Source organism: Hemibagrus wyckioides, linkage group LG07 (assembly GCF_019097595.1).
Source record: "Hemibagrus wyckioides isolate EC202008001 linkage group LG07, SWU_Hwy_1.0, whole genome shotgun sequence".
Lineage (NCBI taxonomy): Eukaryota > Metazoa > Chordata > Actinopteri > Siluriformes > Bagridae > Hemibagrus > Hemibagrus wyckioides.
The window spans coordinates 31,091,924-31,118,470 of record NC_080716.1 but is presented as its reverse complement, the minus strand read 5'-3'; the positions used below and the strand labels follow the sequence as shown (position 1 = coordinate 31,118,470).

At 40.2% G+C, this 26,547-nt stretch overlaps 3 protein-coding genes and 1 long non-coding RNA gene across 6 annotated transcripts in view; 3 read left to right on the top strand and 1 right to left on the bottom strand.

Moving 5' to 3' along the window:
* Nucleotides 1-3,601, top strand: part of sorcs2 (sortilin-related VPS10 domain containing receptor 2) — a 177,492-nt gene extending 173,891 nt beyond the window's left edge. For both annotated transcript variants that reach the window (XM_058394249.1, XM_058394250.1), the window contains one exon: nucleotides 525-3,601. In XM_058394249.1, coding sequence (XP_058250232.1) covers nucleotides 525-589 — 65 coding nt within the window. In that variant the 3' untranslated portion in view covers nucleotides 590-3,601. The remainder of the gene's footprint in view (nucleotides 1-524) is intronic.
* Nucleotides 3,602-5,408: 1,807 nt separating this feature from the next.
* On the top strand, nucleotides 5,409-13,817 carry LOC131356093 (E3 ubiquitin-protein ligase TRIM39-like). The gene is made up of 11 exons (XM_058394901.1): nucleotides 5,409-5,509; nucleotides 5,817-6,373; nucleotides 6,463-6,558; nucleotides 6,643-6,870; nucleotides 6,966-7,107; nucleotides 10,948-11,504; nucleotides 11,587-11,682; nucleotides 12,305-12,526; nucleotides 12,622-12,760; nucleotides 12,942-12,968; nucleotides 13,052-13,817. Exons 2-11 carry the CDS (start codon nucleotides 5,819-5,821, stop codon nucleotides 13,585-13,587), a joined length of 2,598 nt encoding a protein of 865 aa, XP_058250884.1. The 5' UTR covers nucleotides 5,409-5,509; nucleotides 5,817-5,818; the 3' UTR covers nucleotides 13,588-13,817.
* LOC131356096 (uncharacterized) lies at nucleotides 11,852-19,372 on the bottom strand. The gene is made up of 3 exons (XR_009204986.1): nucleotides 19,247-19,372; nucleotides 12,498-12,699; nucleotides 11,852-12,385 (listed from the first exon to the last, which is right to left on the bottom strand). It is a non-coding gene; the product is annotated as an uncharacterized LOC131356096 (long non-coding RNA).
* Nucleotides 19,373-19,632: 260 nt separating this feature from the next.
* LOC131356094 (E3 ubiquitin-protein ligase TRIM39-like) lies at nucleotides 19,633-24,445 on the top strand. Of its 2 annotated transcripts, none has more exons than XM_058394904.1 (7): nucleotides 19,633-21,006; nucleotides 21,898-22,448; nucleotides 22,564-22,659; nucleotides 22,765-22,998; nucleotides 23,094-23,208; nucleotides 23,419-23,457; nucleotides 23,563-24,445. In XM_058394904.1, exons 1-7 carry the CDS (start codon nucleotides 20,511-20,513, stop codon nucleotides 24,102-24,104), a joined length of 2,073 nt encoding a protein of 690 aa, XP_058250887.1. In that variant the 5' UTR covers nucleotides 19,633-20,510; the 3' UTR covers nucleotides 24,105-24,445. The 2 variants fall into 2 exon arrangements, with proteins under 2 accessions (XP_058250887.1, XP_058250886.1); XM_058394903.1 differs by having other exon boundaries at nucleotides 23,094-23,238.
* The last annotated feature ends 2,102 nt before the right edge of the window (nucleotides 24,446-26,547 follow it).

Here is a 26,547-nt window from a genome sequence, read left to right as displayed (position 1 = left end):
GCTCTAAAATATAAGATATAGATGTATGTTATGAATATCTACAGAGGATCCACTGACTTGATTTGAACGTGTAGCTCCGCCTACCAGACGTTCACAAGAATCCAGAGATGACCTGAAAATGTTTTGAATGTTACTGGATAAAAGTCTGTGTTTCTGTTATTTGGAATCTAGCATTAGCTTGTAAGATGACTGACATCTATGGCTGTTTTAACTCCCAACCAATCAGGGATACATGAGAATAACAAACAGAGGATTTAACATGTCTTATAATTAAAAAACAACAGCTTTAAGAGCCGAGTCACACAAGCAACTCAAATTCTCTGTAGAAACAACTTCCTCATCACTAGAGTTACTTTATTTCATCTGCACTACTGGCAGTAATAAAGCTAATATGCTAGCAAGTGCTGGTAAAAGTGTTGTTATGGTAACAGTGTGTGCATCACATGACCCAATCCGTGTGAAAATACCCTTAGCTAGCTACATTCTGTTCATCTGAGTTCATTTTTTTCTCGTTTTTTTAAAAGGCAACCACTCGGGAGTGGTGCTGAGCATAACATCGAGGGAACTGCACGGATACCTGAGTAGCTGATGATCTTTAGCTCCGCCCACCAGAACGGAGGCTGCCTTTAACTCCACACACCTGAATGGACAAAGCCTTTTAGGCCACACCCACATGTGACCCTAACACGCCCAGACAGGAGGAACAGTGAAACTGCACATATTAACCATCAGCACAGCAAAACCTCTCTAACCATCTCTCTCATTAGCTCACACACACACACACACACACACACACTCCCTCTTTCTCTATCTCTCTCTCTCTCACACACACAAACACACACATACTCCCCCTCCCCTCTCTCTCTCTCTCTCTCTCTCTCTCTCACACACACACACACACACACACACGCACTCACACATCTATCTGTCTATATATCTATCTCTTTCTCCCTCTCTAGACATCAGTTTATTAAATGCTGAAGAGAGTTACACACACACACACACACACACACACGTGCGGTGTCTTGTTTCTTCTCTCCCTCTGTCCTGTCTCTTGGTATGACGGGACATCCTCAGCACTTACACTTTCACTGATGCCCAGGGACCATTTTTACTTCCTGTCACATGACTGGTCAGTGCACTCTGATTGGCTGTCTCAGAGAGAATATAGAGGTCACGTCTTTTTAGATGTCTGTGGTGGTAATTGTGGTGTGTGATATATATTTTACCTGTTTCTTTATAAAGTCTCATACGTTCTGTTCTTCCTCCCATCATTTTCCTTGTTTGTTTGAGTTGATAGAGCTCTCTTTCTCTCAGGCCTGAGTGGTGCTGTAGTGGGTCTGAATCTGTCACCCATCCATGATTTTTATGTTAATCTTAAGAATGGTAGTGAGCATGAGGTTAGAGTTTGTGTAAATGACCAGGATGAGCGTGGAAATCAGGAGTAGCCAAGTTTATCCACACAGCCAAAGGGACAATAATTCCCCATCTGTAATTTCTCTTTATTTTTTCATCCACATTCTCAGCTTCTGATGCAATAAGAAATCACAGGATTCTGTCCTCTACTGAGTCAAATGGGATAGAAAGATCTTCCTCACTTACTGTGTGATATTCAGGAGAAACACAGCAGGGTTTTTTGTGGGGATTGTAAAAAAAAATAAATAAAATGGAAGAAGGATGGCGGACAGAGACTAAAGCCAAAAGCCCTCACAAGACCTTTGTTTGTTTGTTTTGCTTTCACAGCACTATAGCAGAAAGCCTTCCCAAGTCATTTGTATGTTTTTGTTTGTTTTACTTTACAACACTGCAACAACCCCCTATACATTTGTTAATTTGCTTGTTTTGCTTTGCAATGCTATAGCAAAAAGCCTCTAAGACATATGTTTGTTTTCCTTTAGTATTGAAAGCCCTCCAAGATGTTTGTTTGTTTGTTTGTTTGTTTTTTTGTTTAGCTTTACAATGCTCTAGCCATTTGTTTGTTTGCTTGTTCAATTGTTCATTTTTCTTTACAACACTGTAACAAAAGCCTTTTTTTGTTTGCTCTACTTTACAACACTTTAAAAAGCCCCACAAGGAATTTGTTTTTATGTGCTTGTTTGTTTGTTTTGCTCGACAATGCTATAGCAAAATGCCTCCTCAAAAAGAAATTTATTTGTTTGTTTGTTCTGCTTTAAAATATTATATAAAAAAAAGCTCTCCTAGGACATATTCGGTATTCTTTTGTTTGTTCTTACTTTATTTGAACTACAACAACAACTAAACTCTTGAGGCATTTGTTTGTTTTTGCTTTGTAATGCTAGGACAAAAAACTCATGAGGCACCTTCATTGTTAGTTTTTGGTCTTTTTTTTGATAGGTGGAGTGGTAAGAAACAAACAAACAAACAAAAGCCCCCACAAGAAATATTAGCTTTTGGGGTTTGTTTGTTTGCTTTGTTTATAGTTTTTTTGTGGGAACAATAATAAAAAAGCCCTCACAACATATCTTTTTCTTTTAATAAATTACTCTTACTATCAACATTATTAGGTAAAACTGAGCAGTGAAACATTTAGATGGAATAAGACAGAAACAAAGCGTTATCCAAACAACTAAACCGTACTGATCTTAGGATCAACAGCGCAGTTCGTTATTTATTAGACGATTTCATGATTAGAGTTTTGCAGGTGTGCTTTTGTACGTGCAAAGCCTATATTAGGCCAAAAGTGACGAGAGATCCCCTTTTCTTTGGCTGGTGTATATAGACATGTGTGTGTGTGTGTATATAAACAACATCCAGCTGTAAATTATCCCAAAAATCACCACTACACATTTCACACTAAAGACCAAAACATGCAGTTTCCTGAGTTCCAGAAGAGTTTCCCGAGTTCCCTAGGGCTAACACAGTTTAAATTTCTCATCTTCATCTTCATCTCGCTGCTTCCAAAACGTTCACACCATTTATTTGTTCAACATAAAGTCAGTGATTTTTCATTTTTGGGGGAATTTATGCAAATTAGATTTGATGAACTGAGAAGTGTGTGTTTGTGTAACAGCTTGTAACTGGACTTGCACTAAATGTTTGTATTTTTCCATTTGAATAAAAAAGAGAACTGGGTTTGGTTTTCCTTCATCAGGCCAACTCAGATCACTTAGATTTCTCCTAAATCCTCGTCTTAACCTCAACTTTATACCGTCCCTGGTTTCATTTTGGCCCTAATGTGAAAGTAAAAAAGGAGACTTTTGAAATATTTTTGAGGCAAGGAAATGTTTTGTACCTCTATATGCACATATTTGGCTTAACAGTAGTTTGTAGGTAATGAGGTAGTAAAGTGGCATTTACTCCCCCCCCACATTTCTGGTGGAATTAAAGGGAATAAGGGCATGTTTCTGCGTCAGCATTTTTGTCCTTTCTAAAGAAAGTTCCAGTGAGTTACATTTTGAAACCTGACTGCACATTTTTAGCGGACCTGGATTTTGTTTAATATGCTTTGTTTCTTTGTTTATGTGTAAATGACTCAAGATGCAGAAAGCAAACTGCACTTAACCTGTGTGGCTGAAAACACACACACACACACACACACACATTACTGTATAGGTTTGTTCTAATGGTTGGATCTGTTCAATAAAACATAATAATCAAAAATTGCTCTTGTCTGCTTTTCTACAGTACAGATGTTGCCAGCGAGGAAAAAAATCCCATCAGCATCTATTTGTAAAAAAGAAACATTTCTATATAAAGAGAATGATACAAATGACAATTTTTTTTCCTTGCTGCCAAGAAAACTTTTCTTCTTCTTCTTGTTTTAATAACAAGAAAACCCCAATTCATTTAAAAACAGTGCATTATAAGAAAACCTCTCATTTTTAAAAAATAACTCCCTATATATATATATATATATATACAGGGGTTGGACAATGAAACTGAAACGCCTGGTTTTAGACCACAATAATTCATTAGTATGGTGTAGGGCGTCCTTTTGCAGCCAGTAGGCCAATACAGCATCAGTTCGTCTTGGGAATGACAGATACAAGTCCTGCACAGTGGCCAGAGGGATTTTGAGCCATTCTTCTTGCAGAACAGTGGCCAGGTCACTATGTGATGCTGGTGGAGGAAAACGTTTCCTGACTCACTCCTCCAAAACACCCCAATGTGGCTCAATAATATTTAGATCTGGTGACTGTGCAGGCCATGGGAGATGTTCAACTTCACTTTCATGTTCATTAAACCACTCTGTCACCAGTCTTGCTGTGTTATCATCCTGATACACGGCATCGCCTTCAGGATACAATGTTTGAACCACTGGGTGCACATGGTCCTCCAGAATGGTTCGGTAGTCCTTGGCAGTGACGCACCCATCTAGCACAAGTATTGGGCCTAGGGAATGCCATGATATTGCAGCCCAAACCATCACTGATCCACCCCCATGCTTCACTCTGGGCATGCAACAGTCTGGGTGCTACGCTTCTTTGGGGCTTCTCCACACCGTAACTCTCCCGGATGTGGGAAAGACAGTGAAGGTGGACTCATCAGAGAACAATACATGTTTCACATTGTCCACAGCCCAAGATTTTCGCTGCTGGCACCACTGAAACTGACGTTTGGCATTGGCACGAGTGACCAAAGGTTTGGCTATAGCAGCCCGGCCATGTACATTGACGCTGTGGAGCTCCCGACGGACAGTTTTGGTGGAAACAGGAGAGTTGAGGTGCACATTTAATTCTGCAGTGAGTTGGGCAGCTGTTTTTTGGATACAATCCGGGTTAGCACCCAGACATCCCTTTCAGACAGCTTCCTCTTGCGTCCACAGTTACTCCTGTTGGATGTGGTTCGTCCTTCTTGGTGGTATGCTGACATTACCCTGGATACCGTGGCTCTTGATACATCACAAAGACTTGCTGTCTTAGTCACAGATGCGCCAGCGAGACGTGCACCAACAATTTGTCCTCTTTTGAACTCTGATATGTCTCCCATAATGTTGTGTGCATTGCAATATTTTAAGCAAAACTGTGCTATTACTCTGCTAATTAAACCTTCACACTCTGCTCTTACTGGTGGAATGTGCAATCAATGAAGATTGGCCACCAGGCTGGTCAAATTTAGCCATGAAACCTCCAACACTAAATTGGCCAGTGTTTCAGTGTCATTGTCCAACCCCTGTATATATATATATATTTAGCTTTTTTTTAAAGCACAACAATTAAACATTTATTAAAAAAGAGTAATTTATAACAGTACAATATCTTTTTTTTTAAACCAGCATATTCACTGTTTAAAATAGAGCAATATTAACACAATATTTATACTGTATACCTAAGAAACAAGATATAAATGGCAAATGTCTGCCATCTGATGGTGAAAATGTGCACTAGAAATCTACCACGAAAAAGGCTCTGGGAGTGACCTTGTGATGTCACTTTGGAGAAATGAAAGCTAAACACAAAGACACTTCCTAATCAGAAATCCTTTCCTTTCATCAGGACACAATCTCCAGTGTAAAACTTTTTCGGTCTTTCTTTAAACATCAGCACAGGTAACTTTATGTTCAGAACATAAACCATTATTTTTATATAAACAGAGCAGTGAACAGATCTATGAAGCTGGTTTTGGCAGAGATAAAATGACTCTCTGGGTGTTCTTGTACTGGTTTACTTAATAAATCAATTATTTTATTAATGTTTAGTGTTTTGCATTCTTCATATAAAGTAAATTTTCCAATTAATTTAAACTGTTTCTGTTATGTCAGATATTCTCTTCCATATATCAGAAATGTTGTGTTGTGCTGAATGTGGGATGTATTTTGTTGTCTTAAATTAAAGACCTTGTACCCCCTGTGTCAGTCATGGCTTCCAAGAGAAGTCTGCTATCAGAAGATCAGCTCCAGTGTCCCATCTGTCTGGATGTGTTCACTGATCCAGTCTCTACTTCATGTGGACACAACTTCTGTATGATCTGTCTCAAAGAGTTCTGGGACAGCAGTTCACACTGCCAGTGTCCAGTGTGTAAGGAGGAATTCCATAAACGTCCAGAACTACATGTGAATACGTTCATTTCATCACTTGTTGCTCAGTTCAAGGAGCAGCTTCTCTCCAAGACTAAGAAGATTCTGTGTGACTCCTGCACTGAGGAAAAGCTGGAGGCTCTAAAATCATGTCTTCACTGTGGAGTTTCTTACTGTAACACTCATCTGATGCCTCATAAAACTACAGCTAAACTCATGAAGCACAAACTGATAGACCCTGTGGAGAACCTGGAGGACTACATCTGTCAGAAACATGAGAGACCCCTGGAGCTGTTCTGTAGAGATGACCAGACATGTGTGTGTCAGTTCTGTACTGAGGGAAAGCACAAAATGCACAAAACTGTTCCTATAGGGAAGGAAGTTGAATCAATTAAGGTGACAAAGATTTAGAAAAGAGGTTATAATAAATTATCAAACTTCTGTAGAACAAGAAGTGATTTTTTATGACTCACCTTTTCTTGTAGACTGAGTTGTGCTTGATGCAAGCAAAATCTGAGGAGATGATCCTGGACAGACTGAGGAAGATTGAAGAACTCAAACACTCTGTAGAGCTCAATAAAGTAAGTCGAATAAAATGAAATAAAAATTTTATTCATTAAAATAAAAAAGCATAAAATTCCTGTTAAAATTTGGATCTCCTGCAGAAAATCACAGTGAAGGCAGATGTTGTGGAGATCTTCAGTACTCTGATATGCTGCACTGAGAGAAGCCAGGTTGAGTTGCCTAAAGTGATGGAGGAGAAGCACAAAGCAGCAGAGAGGCGGGCTGAAGAGTTCATTAAAGAGCTGGAGCAGGAAATCACTGAGCTAAAGAAGAGAAACACTGAGCTGGAGAAGCTCTCACACACTGAGGATCACCTCCACCTCCTACAGGTCAGAGTCCCTCTGTTTCTCAATAGCAATGCAGCACATGACAGGACAGCAGTCCCCATGCTGAGGGATTTCTTCTCTTTCCTGCTGTACTGTAGATTTACCCGGCTCTCCGCATTCCCCCACACACCCAGAACTGGATTGATTTGAGCATTAACTCTCCTCTGAGTGTGGTGACTCTGTTTAGAATAAAGATTCAGGAGATGCTCAATACGGAAGTAGACGCAATTGATGGGATCAGTAAGTATTCACTGTTATAAGATTTTTATGTTTGGGTTAAAGTGGTCTCTTTGTCTGATATTAATTTTTCCCTGCTTATAATTTATTGATACAAAACCTAAAATACAATGGAACCTCAACCTACAAATATAATTTGTTCTGGAGGCGAGTTCTTAAGGTGAAAATTTGTATTGTGAAACAAATTTTCCCATAATCCGTTCCAGCCACCCAAAAATATGACCAATATTCCCAATACAAAGCATATGTAAACTGTATGGCTGCTTACAAAGAAGTGATCCAAGCCAAGCCTTCCATGTCAAGGGTCTTCACAGGAAGCCGTGCCACCAAGCTTGGGCTAAAAATAGAACAGACCACCCACACCACCAATCTGTCAACAACAACAATGGCCAAAAAACACCTAGCTCTTGAACGCATGTCAAAGGCAATGTTGGTATCGTGCGTTGAATCTTTCCAAACAGCTTTTACTGACTGAAAAAAATATAAAATGATAAAATTCGTAAACTCACTTCGGTTGGCTTTGTTTGGCTTTCCAATGATGCAAACAAGTTTTGAATGGCTCCCGGATGTACGAGCAACTCAGCTGCCATTCGGTTTGGTCTGTTCGTATGCAGAAAATGCTTTGTATGCAGATGCAAATTTCTTGCAAACTTTCAATTCTTAAGGTGAAAATTCATAAGGGAGGGCATTCGTATGTAATGAATTGTGCATTCCACTGTAACTGAATTGTCAAAAACAGACAACCAGTAAAAAAGACATAAAGCCATAGAGTGGAGCTTCTGAGTGTCATTTGGTGTACATTTAAACAACTCAGACACTGTCACAGCCAAATCATCACCCTGTCAGACAGAGGAACCTTGCAAGAACCAGGCAACCCTGTGAAGGAATCTTTAGTAGCTCATTTCAAAGAATCATAGTCTCACTACCTTTTGTTAGGACTTGTCAATTACGGAGTTCATGTCTCTTTTTTTGGATTAAACAATTGACTCTTTTCATTGTATTTTAATCAAGAAAATGGATATATTATTTCAGGACAGTTTCTTTTTTGCAGTAGGATTGTTCTTAAATTAGGAGTAAAATCAAACACGTTTTTACAATTTTAAAAAGAGTACATTCAAGAGAAGAAGGTCAAACCTGCACAATTAGTACTAGATGTTGTTGTTGTTCTTTCGGCTCTTCCCCAGCATAGGGGTCGCCCCTACTATTTTATTTGGCACAGGTTTTAGGCTGGGTGCCCTTCCTGATTCAACTTTCCCATTTTATCCAATCTTGGGACTGGGACTAAGAGTTAATCCCACAGTGGCTGGGTTAGCTCCCTGCCTGGGAATTGAGCCCAGGCCATGAAAATGAGAGCAAGGGACCCTGCTGCTGGACCAATGGACACATTTGAGTAGACCTTGAAGGTTGCCTGGTCCAACAAATCCCATGTTCTTTAACATCATATAAATGGCCATGTACATATGAGGTGTTTACCTGGTAAAGATATAGCACCATGATGCCCTGACGGTGGATCAATGTTCTGGTGGAAAATCCTAGGTTGAGGCTTTCATGTGGATATCAGTTTGACATATTGTACCTACCTAAAGACCAGCTGAACTCCATCATGTCAAGAGTATTCCCAATTGCAGTTTGAGGAACATGAAGAAGAGTTGATGTCCTAGCCATAAAATTCCCAAAATCAAGGCTCTGTGGAATGTGCTGGAACAAGTTAGATCTGCAGCAGCTCCACATCTCAACTTTCAAACTTCTGGTGCTAATGTTACAGTGCCTCAATATAATTATAGGCATTTAATTAATGCACATTTAATCATACCAGCAAATAATATTACCCATTATTCTCTTCCAAACAGAACTAAAAGGATTTCAGCAATTTGCAGGTTTGTGAGAATTCACTGATCACACATAAATATTCAGTTTTACACAATATGTACATATATACAGTGAATCCTGAACTCATCCTGTCTGATTATGGGAAACAAGTTACATGTGGAAAGAAGAGACAAAATCTCCCTGATAATCCAGAGAGGTTGTTGTGATCGTTGTGTCTGTGTGTTGGGAAAGGAGGAGTTATACTATAATGTGCAGGTCAGAGGGACTGAGTGGGTTTTAGGAGTGGTGGTCAAAGAGTCCGTTAAGAGGAAAGGGAAGATATATATATATATATGTGTAAAGTGCTCCTAACAGTTTTGCTAACTGTATTACATAAATTGGATTGTTTACTCACTTGTTAACTGTTTTTTTTTTTGTTCTTGCGTACTCTGTAAGCTGACCTGTTCATAACCTGTCTTGTTCAAACAAAACAAAACAGATCACACATTTGAACAGGTCACGCATTTTGTGTAATGCAGGAATGACACATCCATGATTGTTTATTTCATTCAATAGAAACACTCTGAATTACACACAATAATGAAATGATAAGAAAAGTAAAAGACAGACTCTGGTTGAAAAAGTCTGACCAAAACTGATATGAAGTAACAATGTATAACTAGAAATGTACCATGAAAAAGACAGTCCGTAGGAGTGGCCTTGTGATGTCACTTTGGAGAAATGAAAGCAGAATTCCTTTCCTTTCAGCAGAACACAATCTCCTGGTTAAAGCTTTTCAGTTTTTCTTTAAAAAAATCAGCACAGGTAACTTAATGTTCAGAACAATTTTGATATTAACTTCTTATACAATGTCTAATGTACTATCGAAGTTTAACATAAGATGCAGATATAAGAGCAGATATAAGAAGCTGATTATGAGAAAGATAATGTGTGGCAAATCATATAGCACATGTTTCAGTTTTGTTTTTTTAACTCATAAGGTAGAGTTCCTCTTTTTAGCTGGTGAGGCATCTCTGATGACATTGGTGGCTTGGTTTGTACCTGTAGTAAGTGGAGTTGTACTAGTTTCATTTATTATTGGCAATAAACTGGGGCTGTTATGTCAAATATTTTTCTTCCTGCTTTTGTCAAGAAGAAATATAACACAAAGATTAGGTGTGCATGATAAGAAGTTAAGTGACTTAGAACATGTCAAGGTGTGTGTGCTATGGGACGTATACCCCACGGAGACCATATTAGTAGGTGAAGTTGGTATTCTAGGGAACAAAGCAAGCTGGTAGCTGAGCCCACACTGTGTCTTAGGGAGTTTTAGGCATATTACCTGGTAGAACCTGAGCCCAGTCTTCCTGATTTTTGGCACAGAATAAAAGGACCAGGGTGTGGACAGTGACACCAGTCCAGTTTTCCTGCTGGCAAAATGCAAGAAACCTTGGCTTTTGTGCAGTCTGAGCAGAAGGACATAAACCTCTGCATGTATGATATATAGTAGGGTGACTTGTGGCTAGTGTGGTATGTGCCTAGGTGATGAGCCTGTCACGCTGGGAAGGGGGCACAAACTTCCTGTCTGGAAGATATGAGCGAGGGATTTCTTGATTGGGTATGTGTGCAATCTCATAGATGATGGTGGGAGCATGTGTTTCTTGCTCACCTTTTTGGAATCTGCCATGTACAGCTGGAACAAAGAGTCAACCTTGGTGTTTTTGGAACATGGCTGGTAGGAGAGGGTAAAAATTAAACGTGGCAAAGGACAGTGTCCAGCAAGCTTGGCATGGATTGAAAGCATTTAGCTGTTTTGAGGTTTTTACAATCTGTGAAACTTGTAAACAGTAAAGTGGATCCTCCAACCCATGACACCACTTATCTAATGCCACCTTGACTGCCAGCAGCTCTCTGTTATGGATGTTGTAGTTCTGATTGGGTGGTGGTAACATTTTAGAATTGTGAAAATACAGTGTTGTGCTGAATGTGGGATGTTGTCTTAAATTAAACTCATTTTTGTACCCCCTGTGTCAGTCATGGCTTCCTCCAGAAGTCTGCTATCAGAAGATCAGCTTCAGTGCTCCATCTGTCTGGATGTGTTCACTGATCCAGTCACTACTTCATGTGGACACAACGTCTGTATGATCTGTCTCAAAGAGTTCTGGGACAGCAGTTCACACTGCCAGTGTCCAGTGTGTAAGGAGGAATTCCCTAAACATCCTGAACTACGTGTGAATACGTTTATTTCGTCACTTGCTGCTCAGTTCAAGGAGCAGCTTCCCTCCAAGACTAAGAAGATTCTGTGTGACTCCTGCACTGAGGAAAAGCTGGAGGCTCTAAAGTCCTGTCTGCACTGTGGAGTTTCTTACTGTAACACTCATCTGATGCCTCATAAAACTACAGCTAAACTCATGAAGCACAAATTAATAGACCCTGTGGAGAACCTGGAGGACTACATCTGTCAGAAACATGAGAGACCCCTGGAGCTGTTCTGTAGAGATGACCAGATGTGTGTGTGTCAGTTCTGTACTGAGGGAGAGCACAAAACTCATAACACTGTTTCTGTAGAGGAGGAGAGTAAAGATAATAAGGTGAGAGACCTTTAGACAGAGAATGACTAAATTGAATGTTAAAAATCCAAAAATGTCATTACTACGTTTTGTTTTCTTATAGACCGAGTTGTGGATGATACACAAATTCATTCAGCAGATGATCCAGGAACGGCTGAAGAAGATTGAAGAAATCAGACATGCTATGGAACTTAATAAAGTAAGTGTTCATAGTAAAACACACAGCAAAACTGCATGAGTACTAATATTTCACCAGCTTAAACAAAAATCATGGAATAAAAGCTATGCATAGATTAATGATGCACACAGAAATATAGAAATAATGCATATTTAATGGACAAAAATATATTACAGCAATAATTCTCAGATAACAGTCAAGTGATCTTCATGAAAAGCCTTCTCAGTCAAACTCTCTTTCATGCCTAAGGTTGGGCCTTGATTATGTACAGACATGAATCTAAAAACTTCTTTCAATATACACCAAAAGTATGCTAGTCTCAAACTTTTCTAGAAAATGCTAGAAGAATGGGTTTGAAAAAAAGAAAAGAAAAAAAATAAGTGCATAAATTATTAGCTCAAAAACAATGCTGATTAATTGTTTAAAAGATGACTAAGGATTCATTGTTGAGGAATCAAAGGCCTTCAAAATATTAGCATCATAATTTAGATGCTGTTTTAAAAATGGAATTAAAGAAATAAGAACCCAATGATCTTACAATATTTGGAACACCTCATCTTTACTGACACTCTTAAAAATTGTTTGAAGACCACAACTGCATTTATAAGATTTTTCCAGAAATCCATTGATTGAATTCCTGTAGGACACCAAAGAGAAGGAGAAAGGAGATCTGGTGGAGATCTGCAGAACTCTGATGCTCTACACTGAGAGAAGCCAGGCTGAGCTGGAGAAAAGGAAGAAAGCAGAAGAGAAGCAGGCTGAAGAATTCATTAAAGAGCTGGAGCAGGAAATCACTGAGCTAAAGAGGAGAAACACTGAGCTGGAGAAGTTCTTACACACTGAGGATCACCTCCACCTCCTAAAGGTCAGAGTCCCTCTGTTTCTCAATAGCAATGCAGCACATGACAGGACAGCAGTCCCCATGCTGAGGGATTTCTCCTCTCTCCTGCTGTACTGTAGATTTACCCGTCACTGTGCAGCCCTCCACACACCCAGGACTGGACTCATGTCACTATTAATCATCTGAGTGTGGAGACACTGAGAAGAAAAATTATACAAGAAGTACTAAATAATGGAATGGAGAAGTTTGTTCAAAATGGTAAGTATTATACTTATTACTCAGATTTTATGGAGCAAAGGGGTTTTTAGAAAGCAAGCAATATCACATTTATTAATAAAGATACTTAGCTAAAAGCCATTTTCACTTATAAACCATATTATACTATGTATGTCCATTCGAATCTTGCAGATAATACTCATTGTTTATCTCTTACAAACAGAACTACAAATAATCCGGCAACATGCAGGTCAGTGGGATATATTTACCTATAGAATTACATGAGTATAATGACTGTATACTGTAAGTGTACATTGTGTTTCTTTTTCTTAGTGGATGTAACTCTGGATCCTGACACAGCTAATCCTTCTCTCACACTGTCTAATGATGGCACAGAGGTGATATGTGAAAACAGAATAAAGAATCTCCCTGATAATCCAGAGAGGTTTGATCGTTGTGTCTGTGTGCTCGGGAAGGAGGGATTCTCCACAGGAAGATTTTACTACGAGGTGCTGGTCAAAGGGAAGACCAAGTGGGATTTAGGAGTGGTCAGACAGTCTGTTAATAGGAAGGGAATAATTACAGCATGCCCTGAAAATGGATTTTGGTGTGTGTCTGATAACCAGGCTGAATATGTAGCTCTGGATACTCCCCCCATCCCTCTTTCCTTGAAACAGGCGCCTCAGAAGGTGGGGGTGTTTGTGGATTATGAGGAAGGTCTGATCTCCTACTATGATGTTGATGCAAAGTCTCATATGTACTCTTTCACTGGTCAGACTTTTACTGAGAAACTTTACCCATTCTTCAGCCCCTGCCTGGAAAACTCAGCACCACTGATCATCTGTCCATTGACTCAAGTCCAAGACTAGATTTTTAAAATAAACTTGCCAAAATGCATAAAACCATGATGATCATGATTTTTGATGAATAGAGTTGGTAAAACTTGTCATGGATTGTAATCATCCTGCATTTTGGCAAACCTTTTTAAAATTTATGAAATATACAATATCTCACAAAAGTGAGTACACCCCTCACATTTTTGTAAATATTTTATTATATCTTTTCATGTGACAACACTGAAGAAATGACCCTCTGCTACAATGTAAAGTAGTGAGTGTCCAGCCTGTATAACAGTGTAAATTTGCTGTCCTCTCAAAATAACTCAACACAGACATTAATGTCTAGAACCTTGGCAACAAAAGTGAGTACAGTGGAAATGTCCAAATTTGGCCCAATTAGCCATTTACCCTCTCTGGTGTCATGTGACTCGTTAGTGTTACCAGGTCTCAGGTGTGAATGGGGAGCAGGTGTGTTAAATTTGGTGTTATCGCTCTCACACTCTCTCATACTGGTCACTGGAAGTTCAACATGGCACCTCATGGTAAAGAACTCTCTGAGGATCTGAAAAAAAGAATTGTTGCTCTACATAAAGATGGCCTAGGCTATAAGAAGATTGCCAAGACCCTGAAACTGAGCTGCAGCACGGTGGGCAATACAGCGGTTTTACAGGACAGGTTCCACTCAGAACAGGCCTCGGCATGGTCCACCAAAGAAGTTGAGTGCACGTGCTCAGCGTCATATCCGGAGGTTGTCTTTGGGAAATAGATGTATGAGTGCTGCCAGCATTGCTGCAGAGGTTGAAGGGGTGGGGGGTCAGCCGGTCAGTGCTCAGACCATACGCCGCACACTGCATCAAATTGGTCTGCATGGCTGTCGTCCCAGAAGGAAGCCTCTAATAAAGATGATGCACAAGAAAGCCTGCATACAGTTTGCTGAAGACAAGCAGACTAAGGACATGGATTACTGGAACCATGTCCTGTGGTCCGATGAGACCAAGATAAACTTATTTGGTTCAGATGGTGTCAAGCGTGTGTGGCGGCAACCAGGTTAGGAATACAAAGTATACAAAGTGTGTCTTGCCTACAGTCAAGCATGGTGGTGGGAGTGTCATGGTCTGGGCCTGCATGAGTACTGCCGGCACTGGGCAGCTACAGTTCATTGAGGGAACCATGAATGCCAACATGTACTGTGACATACTGAAGCAGAGCATGATCCCCTCCCTTCGGAGACTGGGCCGCAGGGCAGTATTCCAACATGATAACGACCCCAAACACACCTCCAAGATGACCACTGCCTTGGTGATGGACTGGCCAAGCATGTCTCCAGACCTAAACCCTATTGAGCATCTGTGGGGCATCCTTAAATGGTAGGTGGGGGAGCGCAAGGTCTCTAACATCCACCATCTCTGTGATGTCATCATGGAGGAGTGGAAGAGGACTCCAGTGGCAACCTGTGAAGCTCTGGTGAACTCCTTGCCCAAGAGGGTTAAGGCGGTGCTGGAAAATAGTAGTGGCCACACAAAATATTGACACTGGGCCCAATTTGGACATTTCCACTTAGGGGTGTAGTCACTTTTGTTGCCAATGGTTTAGACATTAATGGCTGTGTGTTGAGTTATTTTGAGGGGACAGTAAATTTACACTGTTATACAGGCTGGACACTCACTACTTTACATTGTAGCAGAGGGTCATTTCTTCAGTGTTGTCACATGAAAAGATATAATAAAATATTTACAAAATATAACAAAAATTTGAGGGGTGTACTCACTTTTGTGAGATACTGTAAATGAGTATATTTCTGCACTTGTGTCTCACTTCCTGCTGCTGCTGTCCCACATGGATCCACTGAAAAAGTGCACTTCAGTTTATAATCTCATTTACATACTATAGTGTGCTTCATCCAGGAATCTTACTGAGTGCACTTTTGGTTATGGCTATAATAATAAGCTGTATGGATTAATTGATATATATAACCCATCATTTGCTATCACCCAAAAGAGGACAGGTTCAGAAGTCTGGAAAACCTTGTTCCAGATGTCCTCTTTTTCCTGATGTCTCTGGCTTGTTCATTAATGATCTAAATCCTTCTATGAAGCTGCTTTGTGACAATGTTTATTGTTCAAAAATTAAATTCATTTGAACTGTATAATGACAAACCTGTATCCACTAATACAAAAAATAAATTTTTTATAAAACTTATTAATAATATATGAAGAGTTCATTTGCAAAATGTGATGAACGGCATATTTAAAAAAAAAAAAAAACTGACTGTCGTTATTTATTCTCCATATATAGCACGATCTAAACCTTAAACACGTTTTGTCAAAAAAAAAAAAAAAAAAGCCAGCATTGTCTGCTTTCAAAGCATCACGAGTTCACTGCAGAAGCCTACAAGCGCTCATGTTGTTTGTGGACAGCACAAAGTATTCAGGTCAGCTGACAAGGCTGCTAGTCACTTCGAAAAGATGCACTTGCTTAGAGAAGTTTCAACAAAGCTGACTTATGCCGAAGATCACTGTTGCTTTCACACTGCATGACTATCTAGGGGTAGCGTTCAGTCTCTGCTGTGTTTATGCTGCACGATGGATCAGCGAAAGGAGGTTTCACACTGCAGGACTTCACAATAGGAAGAATCACCGACAACTCTGGTCCACAAACTGTGTTTCACAACCGAACGAATACCAGAAATAATAAGGAAATAACGCAAGATCACAAGTGAGATCAGTGTTCTCATGCGAGACTGCAAATGGAACCACGCAAAAAGTTTCAAATGCTAAAAATCCAAATGGTCAGTGTGGGGAACAAGGATTGTGCATTCTGTATAATTGAACAAATGAATAATTTTGCAATGTGCTGTTGCTGATATGGCTGGTCTGTATCTCCTCCCTGAACTGCCCACTGCCCTGTAGCTTGCTCTCTCACTGGCTGTAGGTCATCACCGAGTTATTTTTCACTCAGAGCTCCTTTCACACTGCAGGATTTTGAGTGGCCGACAGGTCCAGATATTGAGCATGCCAAATATTTCACGGGAGTCTGTGATTCTCTCAGATCGAGTTTTTGGTCATCACACTGCGCAATTGTCACTCGTGTGCACAAGCTCCGATTTGCCTTCGACTCCGGGCATTTGTCGGTGACTTTAGAGAGAGAGAGAGAGAGAGAGAGAGAGAGAGACAGAGAGACAGAGAGAAAGAAAGAGCTGACATGAAACAAAATATCACATCACATACGCTTTGTATTGTAGTGTATTTATGTATGATTTTAACCTGGCATTCAGACACCATTCAAAAGATGTGTACAGCACCTGTGTTAAATCTTGTGTGAAGCTGAACAACCCAGAAATCATAGTGGAGGAACAACACACAGAATGGGCACTGTACCTCTTACACAGACAGAGAGCACGTAAATTCTATGATCTGCTAAATGCTGTTGAAGAAACTCTGGTCTTGGAAATCTGTGGTGGTTAGTTGGGCTGCAAGCAGCAGTGCACTGGTGATTTTTGTTACCATTTTGTCTTAAAGCGTAGGAAGAAGTGGGCCAGCTGGTGCTCTGAGGATCATGATAGGATATGATTGGGGATAGTTCAGGTTCAGGATAGTTTGTCTTTCATCCTCCCTCCAGGTGAATTAGGAGTTTGTCAGACAGTCTACAAATTCTATAAGGATGCACTGGCTGGTGTGAGAGGTGACCATGTTGGCAGGCAGGATGTGGAGGAAAGCTGTGATGAGGACTGTTAGGTAAGATAGGATAAGTTGAGATGAACCGTGATTAGCATTTGGTTTTGCCACAGCAGTAATGATAGATAAGGTCCAGGATGGTCTTGTCTCTCATTCTCTTTATAGGCTAGCTAATGTTAGGAGTTAAGTAGCCGGCAATTTCTGTGAGGATGCACTGATAGGTATGGGAGGTGAACCCATAACATCAAGGATGCTTTTCAGCTAAATGCTGTGAAACACTGAGTAACAATAACATATTTAATCATGGTTTTAATGTTTTAATATTGTAATATTTTGGGAATTGTGTACAATGTGATGTACTGTTTTAAACTCTGGATTGCTGATTTCTGTCATCTAGAATGTTTAAAATTGCTTGTTAATGGTCTATTTTGCTGCCCTTTACCTAGACTACTCATTTTAAGTTAAAGAATGTTAAATATTGAACTTCAAAGCAATTAGAAAGCAATTGAGATGAAATGAGGAGTTATCTGTTTGTTTTTTTCTCAAAAAGTGACTTTTAATAAATAAAAAAGTCATACTTCAAACATGTGTGCAAACTCAGAGGCGTGTTATAGTTATAGTTATAGTGATAATCAACAGCAGGGTTCAATACACAAGCAGGAAATATCAGAAACTGCACAACTGTAATCACAATGTTAAGCGGGAACAAGCTGGAAAAAATACTACACCTTATACATTGTGTTGGAAAATGACCCTTGTGCTGAGGGGTTTCCTGACATGGACACATACTCAACCACACAGTATGACGCAGGATACTTTTTGACTGTCCGTGATTAAAACGTGCATGAATAAAAATAGTTTGAAATACAATCTGTACCAGCAAATTAATTTGTTTAAAAAAAAAAAAGAAGAATTAGCTACAGTAGTTCATTAGTAAATATGTGCCAAACTAGTGGCAGAAACCTGCAAATGTGTCATTAAGGGAAGTCCCAGCAGGGGAGTGGTGTTATGATGTCACAAAGCTGAAATGAATCTAGAGTGGAAAGACCAGGTTTTAGAAACAGACACTGAAGTTTCGTTATTCAGAACGGCAGAAGTCTTAAGCTTCTCCTTTTTTCGAACAACTAAATCCACTGCAGGTAAATCTTTTATTCTAATAATAGTATTTCTGATTAAGTGAATATTATATTTATACAGCTCTTGAAAAAAATAAGAGAGCACTGCAAAATAATCAGTTTCTTGTGTTTTTTTTTTCTTACAGGTGCGTGTATTGGTGAGATGAACAGTTTTGTTTCATTTTTTGTGAACTGCTGACAATATTTCTCCTAAATTCAAAATATACCTATTGTTATTTAGAGTGTATATTTAAAGGAAATGACAACACATTAAAATAACCCAAGATCATGCAGTATTTGCAGAACTTTAATAACTCAAATAAAAACAAAATGCAAATAATTTGTAAACAAATTGTGTTCATGCTTTGGCTAAATAACATTAAAAAATCAGTATTTGGTGGAATAACCCCGATCTGCATGTGTTTTAGCTCCATGATCTCCACCAGTTTTTCACGTTGCTGTTGGGGAACTTTATACCACTCTTTTTGCAAAAAAAGCAAACAGCTCAGCTTTTCTTGATGGTTTGTGACCATCCATCTTCCTCTTGATGACATTCCAGAGGTTTTCATTAGGGTTCACATCTGGAGATTGGGCAGTGGTCTCTTATTTATTTATTTTTTCCAGAGCGTGTGTGGTATCTACATAATGCTGTTCCCAAAACATGAGGGAAGTATATAACTCAATAAACAGGATAAAGAATAAGGTTTTCGGAAAAGTATAATTAAAAATAAATATAAAAGTGCTTTTAGATGGCGCCGCGGCAGTAGCACGCAGCGGCCACTCCGGAACCAAAATGGTGCTTTCTTTTTGTTTTAGCCCGAATTTCAAGGTGCATGTGTACGTGTTCATGTATACGACCGCCAGATGATATTACATTTCAGAAATCATGCAGTTATTAACCTGCATGATGATGTACTCTGCAAACATCGCGACCTCGGCTTGCTGCGAAGAACAGGCCTTCAGTCCTCGGCGTCGCCTGATGCCGGTGGCCGGGAGAGAGGACGTCGCAAGTGGTGTTCAAGGAAGCGGAAGCGCGGAAAACGGGCGGGTGTCTGTGCTAGGCTAACAACGAACCCTAGCCGGCCGTCACTCCCCTCCATCATCTTGTCCAGCGTCTGCTCACTGGACAATAAATTGGACTACATCCGACTCCAGCGAACTACACGGCGTGAGTACAGAGACTGCTGCGTCTTTGTTTTCACGGAGACGTGGCTCAGCGACAGATTTCCAGACGCCGCCATTCAGCTAACCGGGCTAACCGTGTTTCGTGCCGACAGGAATACAGCTCTGTGCGGTAAGACTCGCGGGGGCGGTGTGTGTGTTTACATCAACACGGAATGGTGTAAGGACTCTGTGCTTGTGTCTAACTACTGCTCATCGGGAGTGGAGTTTGTGACCGTTAGATGCAGACCTTTTTATTTACCCCGGGAATTCACCACTACTCTCATTATCGGAGTGTACATTCCCCCCAGCGCTAATGCTAAGGAGGCTCTGTGTGAGCTGTACGGAGCTGTTAACGAGCTGCAAAATGCTCACCCCGACGGACTGTTTATCATCGCCGGAGATTTCAATCATGCAAATCTCAGAACAGTGCTCCCTAAATTCCATCAGTATGTGGACTTTGCTACGAGAGGGGCGAACACGCTGGATGTTGTTTACACAAACATTCCCGGCGCGTATCGTGCGGAGCCCCTCCCCCACCTCGGCTACTCAGACCACATCTCTGTGATGTTGATTCCAGCATACAGACCGCTGGTCAGACCGCTCTAAACCGGTTCTGAAACAGGTTAAAACCTGGCCAGCAGGAGCCATCTCTGCTCTTCAGGACTGTTTTGAGTGCACTGACTGGAATATGTTCAGGGAGGCTGCAACCAACGGCGACTCTATTGACTTGGAGGAGTACACGGCATCAGTGACCGGCTACATCGGGAAGTGCATCGATGACGTGAACGTCTCCAAGACCATCACCACACGCTCCAACCAGAAGCCGTGGATGACTGCAAAAGTGCGTGCTCTCCTGAGGTCAAGAGACTCCTGCCTTCAGAGCAGGGGACAGGGCGGCCTTAAAAACAGCTAGGGCCAAACTGTCCCGAGCCATCAGAGAGGTGAAGCACACGCCCAGAGAATCCACGGCCACTTCCAGGACAGCGGAGACTCCTGGCGCATGTGGCAGGGCATTCAGGCGATCACGAACTACAGGAGAACTTCACCTGCCTGTGACAGTGACACCTCCCTCCCAGACGCACTGAACGACTTCTATGCTCGGTTTGAGGCACAGAACAACACAACAGAGAAGAAGACCATCCCTCCTCCTAATGACCAGGTGCTCTGTCTTACCACAGCTGACATGAAGAGAACTCTATGCAGAGTTAACCCCAGGAAGTCTGCTGGACCAGACAACATTCCTGGCAGAGTGCTCAGGGAGTGTGCAGAGCAGCTAGCAGATGTCTTCACTGACATCTTCAACATCTTGCTGAACAGCTCCATCATCCCACCGTGCCTCAAGACAACGACCATCGTCCCTGTGCTTGAGAAGTCTACGGTTTCCTGCCTCAATGACTATCGTCCCGTCGCACTCACACCAATCGCATGGAGTCCTAACCGCTTCACAGACGATGCCATCACCACAACTCTCCAGCTTGCCCTCACACACTTGGACTGTAAGAACTCCTACGTTCAAATGCTGTTCATAGATTTCAGTTCAGCATTCAATACAATCATCCCGTTTTTTATTCGGGCCCTCACAATCAGACTGTGTAACAGTTTCTTTCCTCTAGCCATCAGGTTCCTCAACACCCAGGACTGAACTGTACAAAACTCTCTCTCTCACACGCACACACACACACTCAGGACTGAACTGTACAAAACTCTCTCTCACGCGCACACACACACACACACACACACACTCTCACTCTCTCTATCTCTCTCTCTCTCTCTCACACCTGTGTGGACACACACACACACATAACCTATATTGTTCAATACTTATTGCACTACCTCAACCCTTGTGTTTATTACATCTGCTGCTATATTTATATTTATTTCTATTTTGCACTACCTCAACCGCTGCTACTGTATTTTTGCACAATACATGTTGTCAGGTCGCAAAGTTGTACATCATTTAATTTTATTTAATTTATTTACATTTCATTGCACATGTTCTTTTTCTTTTTTCGGCACCAAGTGTCCTGTGTTTTTGTGTTGTCTTTTTGTACTTATTGTTTCTGCACTGTCTTGTCATTGCTTTGTTTGCACCTAGCTACACACTTTGCACTTTATGTGGCTTGGACAAGTGACTTCTTTCCTATCTCTGTGTTGTTTTTTGTTTTTGAACTATATGTTGTATGTTTATGTAGCACCAGGGCCTGGAGAAACGTTGTTTCATTTCACTATGTACTGTGTCAGCTATATGTGGTTGAAATGACAATAAAGCTTCTTGAATCTTAATATTTTAGTTTCACAGAAGTAAACCTATTTAGGTTATCATACATTATTTCAAAATACTTAGTTTCTTAGGTATCATATATTCATATATCTGTCTCCTCTGTCAGTCATGGCTTACTCCAGAAGTCTGCTATCAGAAGATCAGCTCCAGTGTCCTATCTGTCTGGATGTGTTCACTGATCCAGTCACTACTTCATGTGGACACAACTTCTGTATGATCTGTCTCAAAGAGTTCTGGGACAGCAGTTCACACTGCCAGTGTCCACTCTGTATGGAGGAATTTCATAAACATCCTGAACTACGTGTGAATACGTTCATTTCATCACTTGTTGCTCAGTTCAAGGAGCAGCTTCTTTCCAAGACTAAGAAGGTTCTGTGTGACTCCTGCACTGAGGAAAAGCTGGAGGCTCTAAAGTCCTGTCTGCACTGTGGAGTTTCTTACTGTAACACTCATCTGATGCCTCATAAAACTACAGCTAAACTCATGAAGCACAAACTCATAGACCCTGTGGAGAACCTGGAGGACTACATATGTCAGAAACATGAGAGACCCCTGGAGCTGTTCTGTAGAGATGACCAGATGTGTGTGTGTCAGTTCTGTACTGAGGGAGAGCACGAAACTCACAACACTGTTCCTCTAGAGGAGATTAGAGAAAAGGTGAGAGACGGGGAAAAAAATTAGCAAATGACTGAGTGTTTTTGGTTTAATCCTGTGGCAAAAATATATGGACTCGGTTTTTGTATAATCAAATGTATGATGTATATTTTTACAGATATGGGTACAGGAGAAACAAGCAGAAGTTCAGCAGCTGATCCAAGAGCGATTGAAGAAAGTTAGGGAAATCAAACTCTCTGTAGAACTCAGTAAAGTGAGTCTCTTAAGTAACATCCAAAATAACTCATTAGATACATTATTAAAATCATGATATAATCATGCAGAATCAACTCATTTAGCTTGATTTGTCTCTGGTTAGAAGAACACAGAGAAGGAGAAAGCAGACGTTGTGGAGATCTTCAGCAATCTGATGAGCTGCATTAAGAGAGGCCAGGTTGAGCTGCTTAAGGTGATGGAGGAGACACAGAAAGCAGCAGAGAGGCGGGCTGAAGAGTTCATTAAAGAGCTGGAGCAGGAAATCACTGAGCTAAAGAAGAGAAACACTGAGCTGGAGCAGCTCTCACACACTGAGGATCACCTCCACCTCCTACAGGTCAGAGTCCCTCTGTTTCTCAATAGCAATGCAGCACATGACAGGACAACAGTCCCCATGCTGAGGGATTTCTCCTCTCTCCTGCTGTACTGTAGATTTACCCGTCACTGTGCAGCCCTCCACACACCCAGGACTGGACTGATGTCACAATTAACACGAAAGTGAATGTGGAGACACTGATTTCTCTGTCTCAGCTTCAGGAAACTCTGAGTGAGAAAATGGAGAAGCTTTATCAGATCAGTATGTGTTTAATGATTTATAGAGCTTGTTTTGTCTGAGAAGATTCTTCCTTTAGAATACTGCAATTTTATAACGAATACTTATTTTTTTTATTTATTCATAAAAATCTACTATTTAACCTTCAAGGAAGCAAAATATAATTTTAATAGTTAATAATATTTAATATTATTTTCCAAACAGAACTGTGGAAAATAATTGACTGCATTCAAAAATATGCAGGTTTGTGAGCTCTTATTGATCACATGACTAAATTTATATAGATTTCTTCACTGTTCCACACTGTGCAGTGATAAAACTGATGTACACTGTGTTTCTGTCTCTCAGTGGATGTGACTCTGGATCCTGATACAGCTCATCCTTATCTCATCCTGTCTGATGATGGGAAACAAGTAGGACACAACAGATACATGGTAGAAAACCTCCCTGATTACCCGGAAAGGTTTGATACATCTCTGTATGTGCTGGGAAATGAGGGATTCACTTCAGGGAGAATTTATTATGAGGTACAGGTTCATGGAAAAACTGATTGGATTTTAGGAGTGGTCAGAGAGTCTATTAAAAGAAAGGGACTGATCATACCTTGCCCTGAAGATGGATACTGGTGTGTGTGGAAAAGAAATGATGATAAATATTCAGCATGGGACTCTCCTCGTGTCTCCCTCTCCATGAAACAGGCTCCTCAGAAGGTGGGGGTGTTTGTGGATTATGAGGAGGGTCTGATCTCCTTCTATGATGTTGATGCAAAGTCTCATATCTACTCGTTCACTGGTCAGACTTTCACTGAGAAACTTTATCCGATATTCAGCCCTTGTAATCATGAGAATGGTCAAAATGTAGTACCTCTGGTCATCTGTTCTAGAAGTTAATCAAACAATAATCATTAAATGAATTTTAATTTCCTTTCTTCTATGAAAACCTTGTCATTTTGAGTTGAATCCTGCTTCTGTATTTACAGTAGCATTTCTGTTTTAATATTTTGCTCTACAGTGTTTATAGGGTTTGTCTCTACCATGTCCTGGATGTCGGTATTATTTATGTTTGGCTGTAGACCTATTTTAAATTTGTATTTGGGTAAGATTGGGTTACTGGAAAATGCACTGTATGAAAAAAGCAACATATTACTCCATTTACAGCTTGTTTTATAATCTTTTGATCTGAGCATTTAATAAACTGGGTTCTGGAGACACACAAAGGTCCATGAAGCACATTCTAGCCTGCCTTGTATCTCACTGTATCAACATGGCTTGTGAACATACCAAATATCAAACAGAATTAGAAGCCAAGAAGGGTGTGAATGTCAGGCAAAAGCAGAGCCACAAAACAGGCTATGTTCAGGTGATCAGCAAACAGAATCAGGTAGGTGTGGGAAAATTTCTGAAAATTATACTTTTCATGCATTTAATCATTGATCAGTTTTAACTTTTAATCATTACGGGAAGTTTAAATTACCTGAACCAACTAATTGTCTTATCTAATCTAATTATTATCTAATAATCCTTTCAGTATTAATCACTTCACCTAATTATTAGTTGACAGCTAAACTTATAACAAACAGTAGATGAAATTAGCACATAAAAAGTAGACACAGAATCAGGTAAATTTTGTAGCTTATTAGATGTAAAATCATGTAAGGAACTAGTTGGTTCATTACAGAAAAAAACATATAAAACCACAAAAATAGAGATGATCAATTATCTGGCTGAATCATCATTAGTTGGTGCATTGTCAGGCCTTTGGCCTATAGATTATTCCTGAACTTTCTGGCACGTCCGTGGTCCATGGATCTGGCATAAATAACAAGAAGAAAAAAAGGACATAGTCTGTCAGTAAAGTGTAAATGTCTTCACTTAAACAGAAAAATATGTTGGGGAAAATCCAGAATCCTTGAGCTTAAGTGTGGGAACGCCATAACAAAATCTTATCTCGGACGCTGAACAAATGTTAGAGAGGGAGCCTGAGATCATTTATTACTAAAATTTAAAACTAATGTAAGCTTTTATATACAAAAATATTTCACAGCATAGGGAATAAAGCCCTGACCTATGTAAATAAGAGATAACCTACCCAGGTAAATGGATGGAGGTAAGGCTGTAAATTCCTGGTGGCAAAAGTAAAAATACAAAACAACAGGTGCCGGGAGCTCAAGACGGAAGTGAGTTTGGAGAAGATGTTATTGAAGTGCAAGGGCCAGGAGAGGCGGGCCAAGTTAAATCCAAGTGGAAAAATATTATTTTAGTGGCTGATGTTAATGTAAACATGGGGAGAAAACACTGAATGGCAGGTCAGCATAAATGTGATGGAAACATATGGACAGGGACCTAAAAGGGTTAAAACTATCGATATAGTTTTCTTTTGGGGGGGGGGGGTGTTACGTTCCATGTATAATGTGTATATTTTGTTTATTTTTTGCTCTCATTTCCTTTTGTGCTATTCTTTACTGCCTCTAGGTCGGGATTATTGGCTGACTTGCCTGTCAATCCTAATTGTGATGTCATGACGCTCCGCCAATCCGTTGATGCGCCGACTGTATAATAAATGTTTTTGAATAAATGTGTTTAAATAAATCTGAAATTGTAACTAATAAGGCCAGACAGATCAACCACTAACGCGTGTTAAATTAAAACTCGTGACACATAGGCCGTATGAAGGCCAAGAAAAGGTGGGGCTGTTTTTGAGGGGGAAAAAATTAGTTAACGTCAAAACAATCCAAAAAAAATACATGAGACCAGTAAGGTTGGGTAACTGGGCTAGAAAGTATATATACTGGGGGATGAATCTGTGTATTTGAGGGCCATTTCCTGTGATATTTTGTCAATAAAGCCGGTTGCTTTTTCTCATCCAAGCCTGGAGGAGTTCTTTATTTCTTTGTTTTTTGTCACTCCATCTTAATCATTCATCTCCAGCTGGTAATAGTCACATTTTAGGGACACTGGGGTGAATTGGAATGGGGTCAGCTAGATGTCACAGAATGTTTTTGGTGTATTCAGCTTAAGGTAGAAAGTATGGTGAAGCTAGTGTTGTAAAGTCTCCTGGGACTCTTAATATTTACTCCATGTCACTCTAATAACCGACTGAATGACAGAGCGGAGGTATGGTTTAAACCCTTAAATAGATTAAATTTTTTCCCCATTTCACCTAATAAGATTTAAACAGCTGTCTGCCCAAACTGTGTCTGTCTGCTATTAAGCTTAAGTCTCCTCATTATCCAATTTTCTATTCAGTATTTTCACTACATCTGTATATATTTTAGTTGCTTTACATTTTGTATTATTTTGAGGCATGCTTTGCATTTAAATATATAAACCTCCA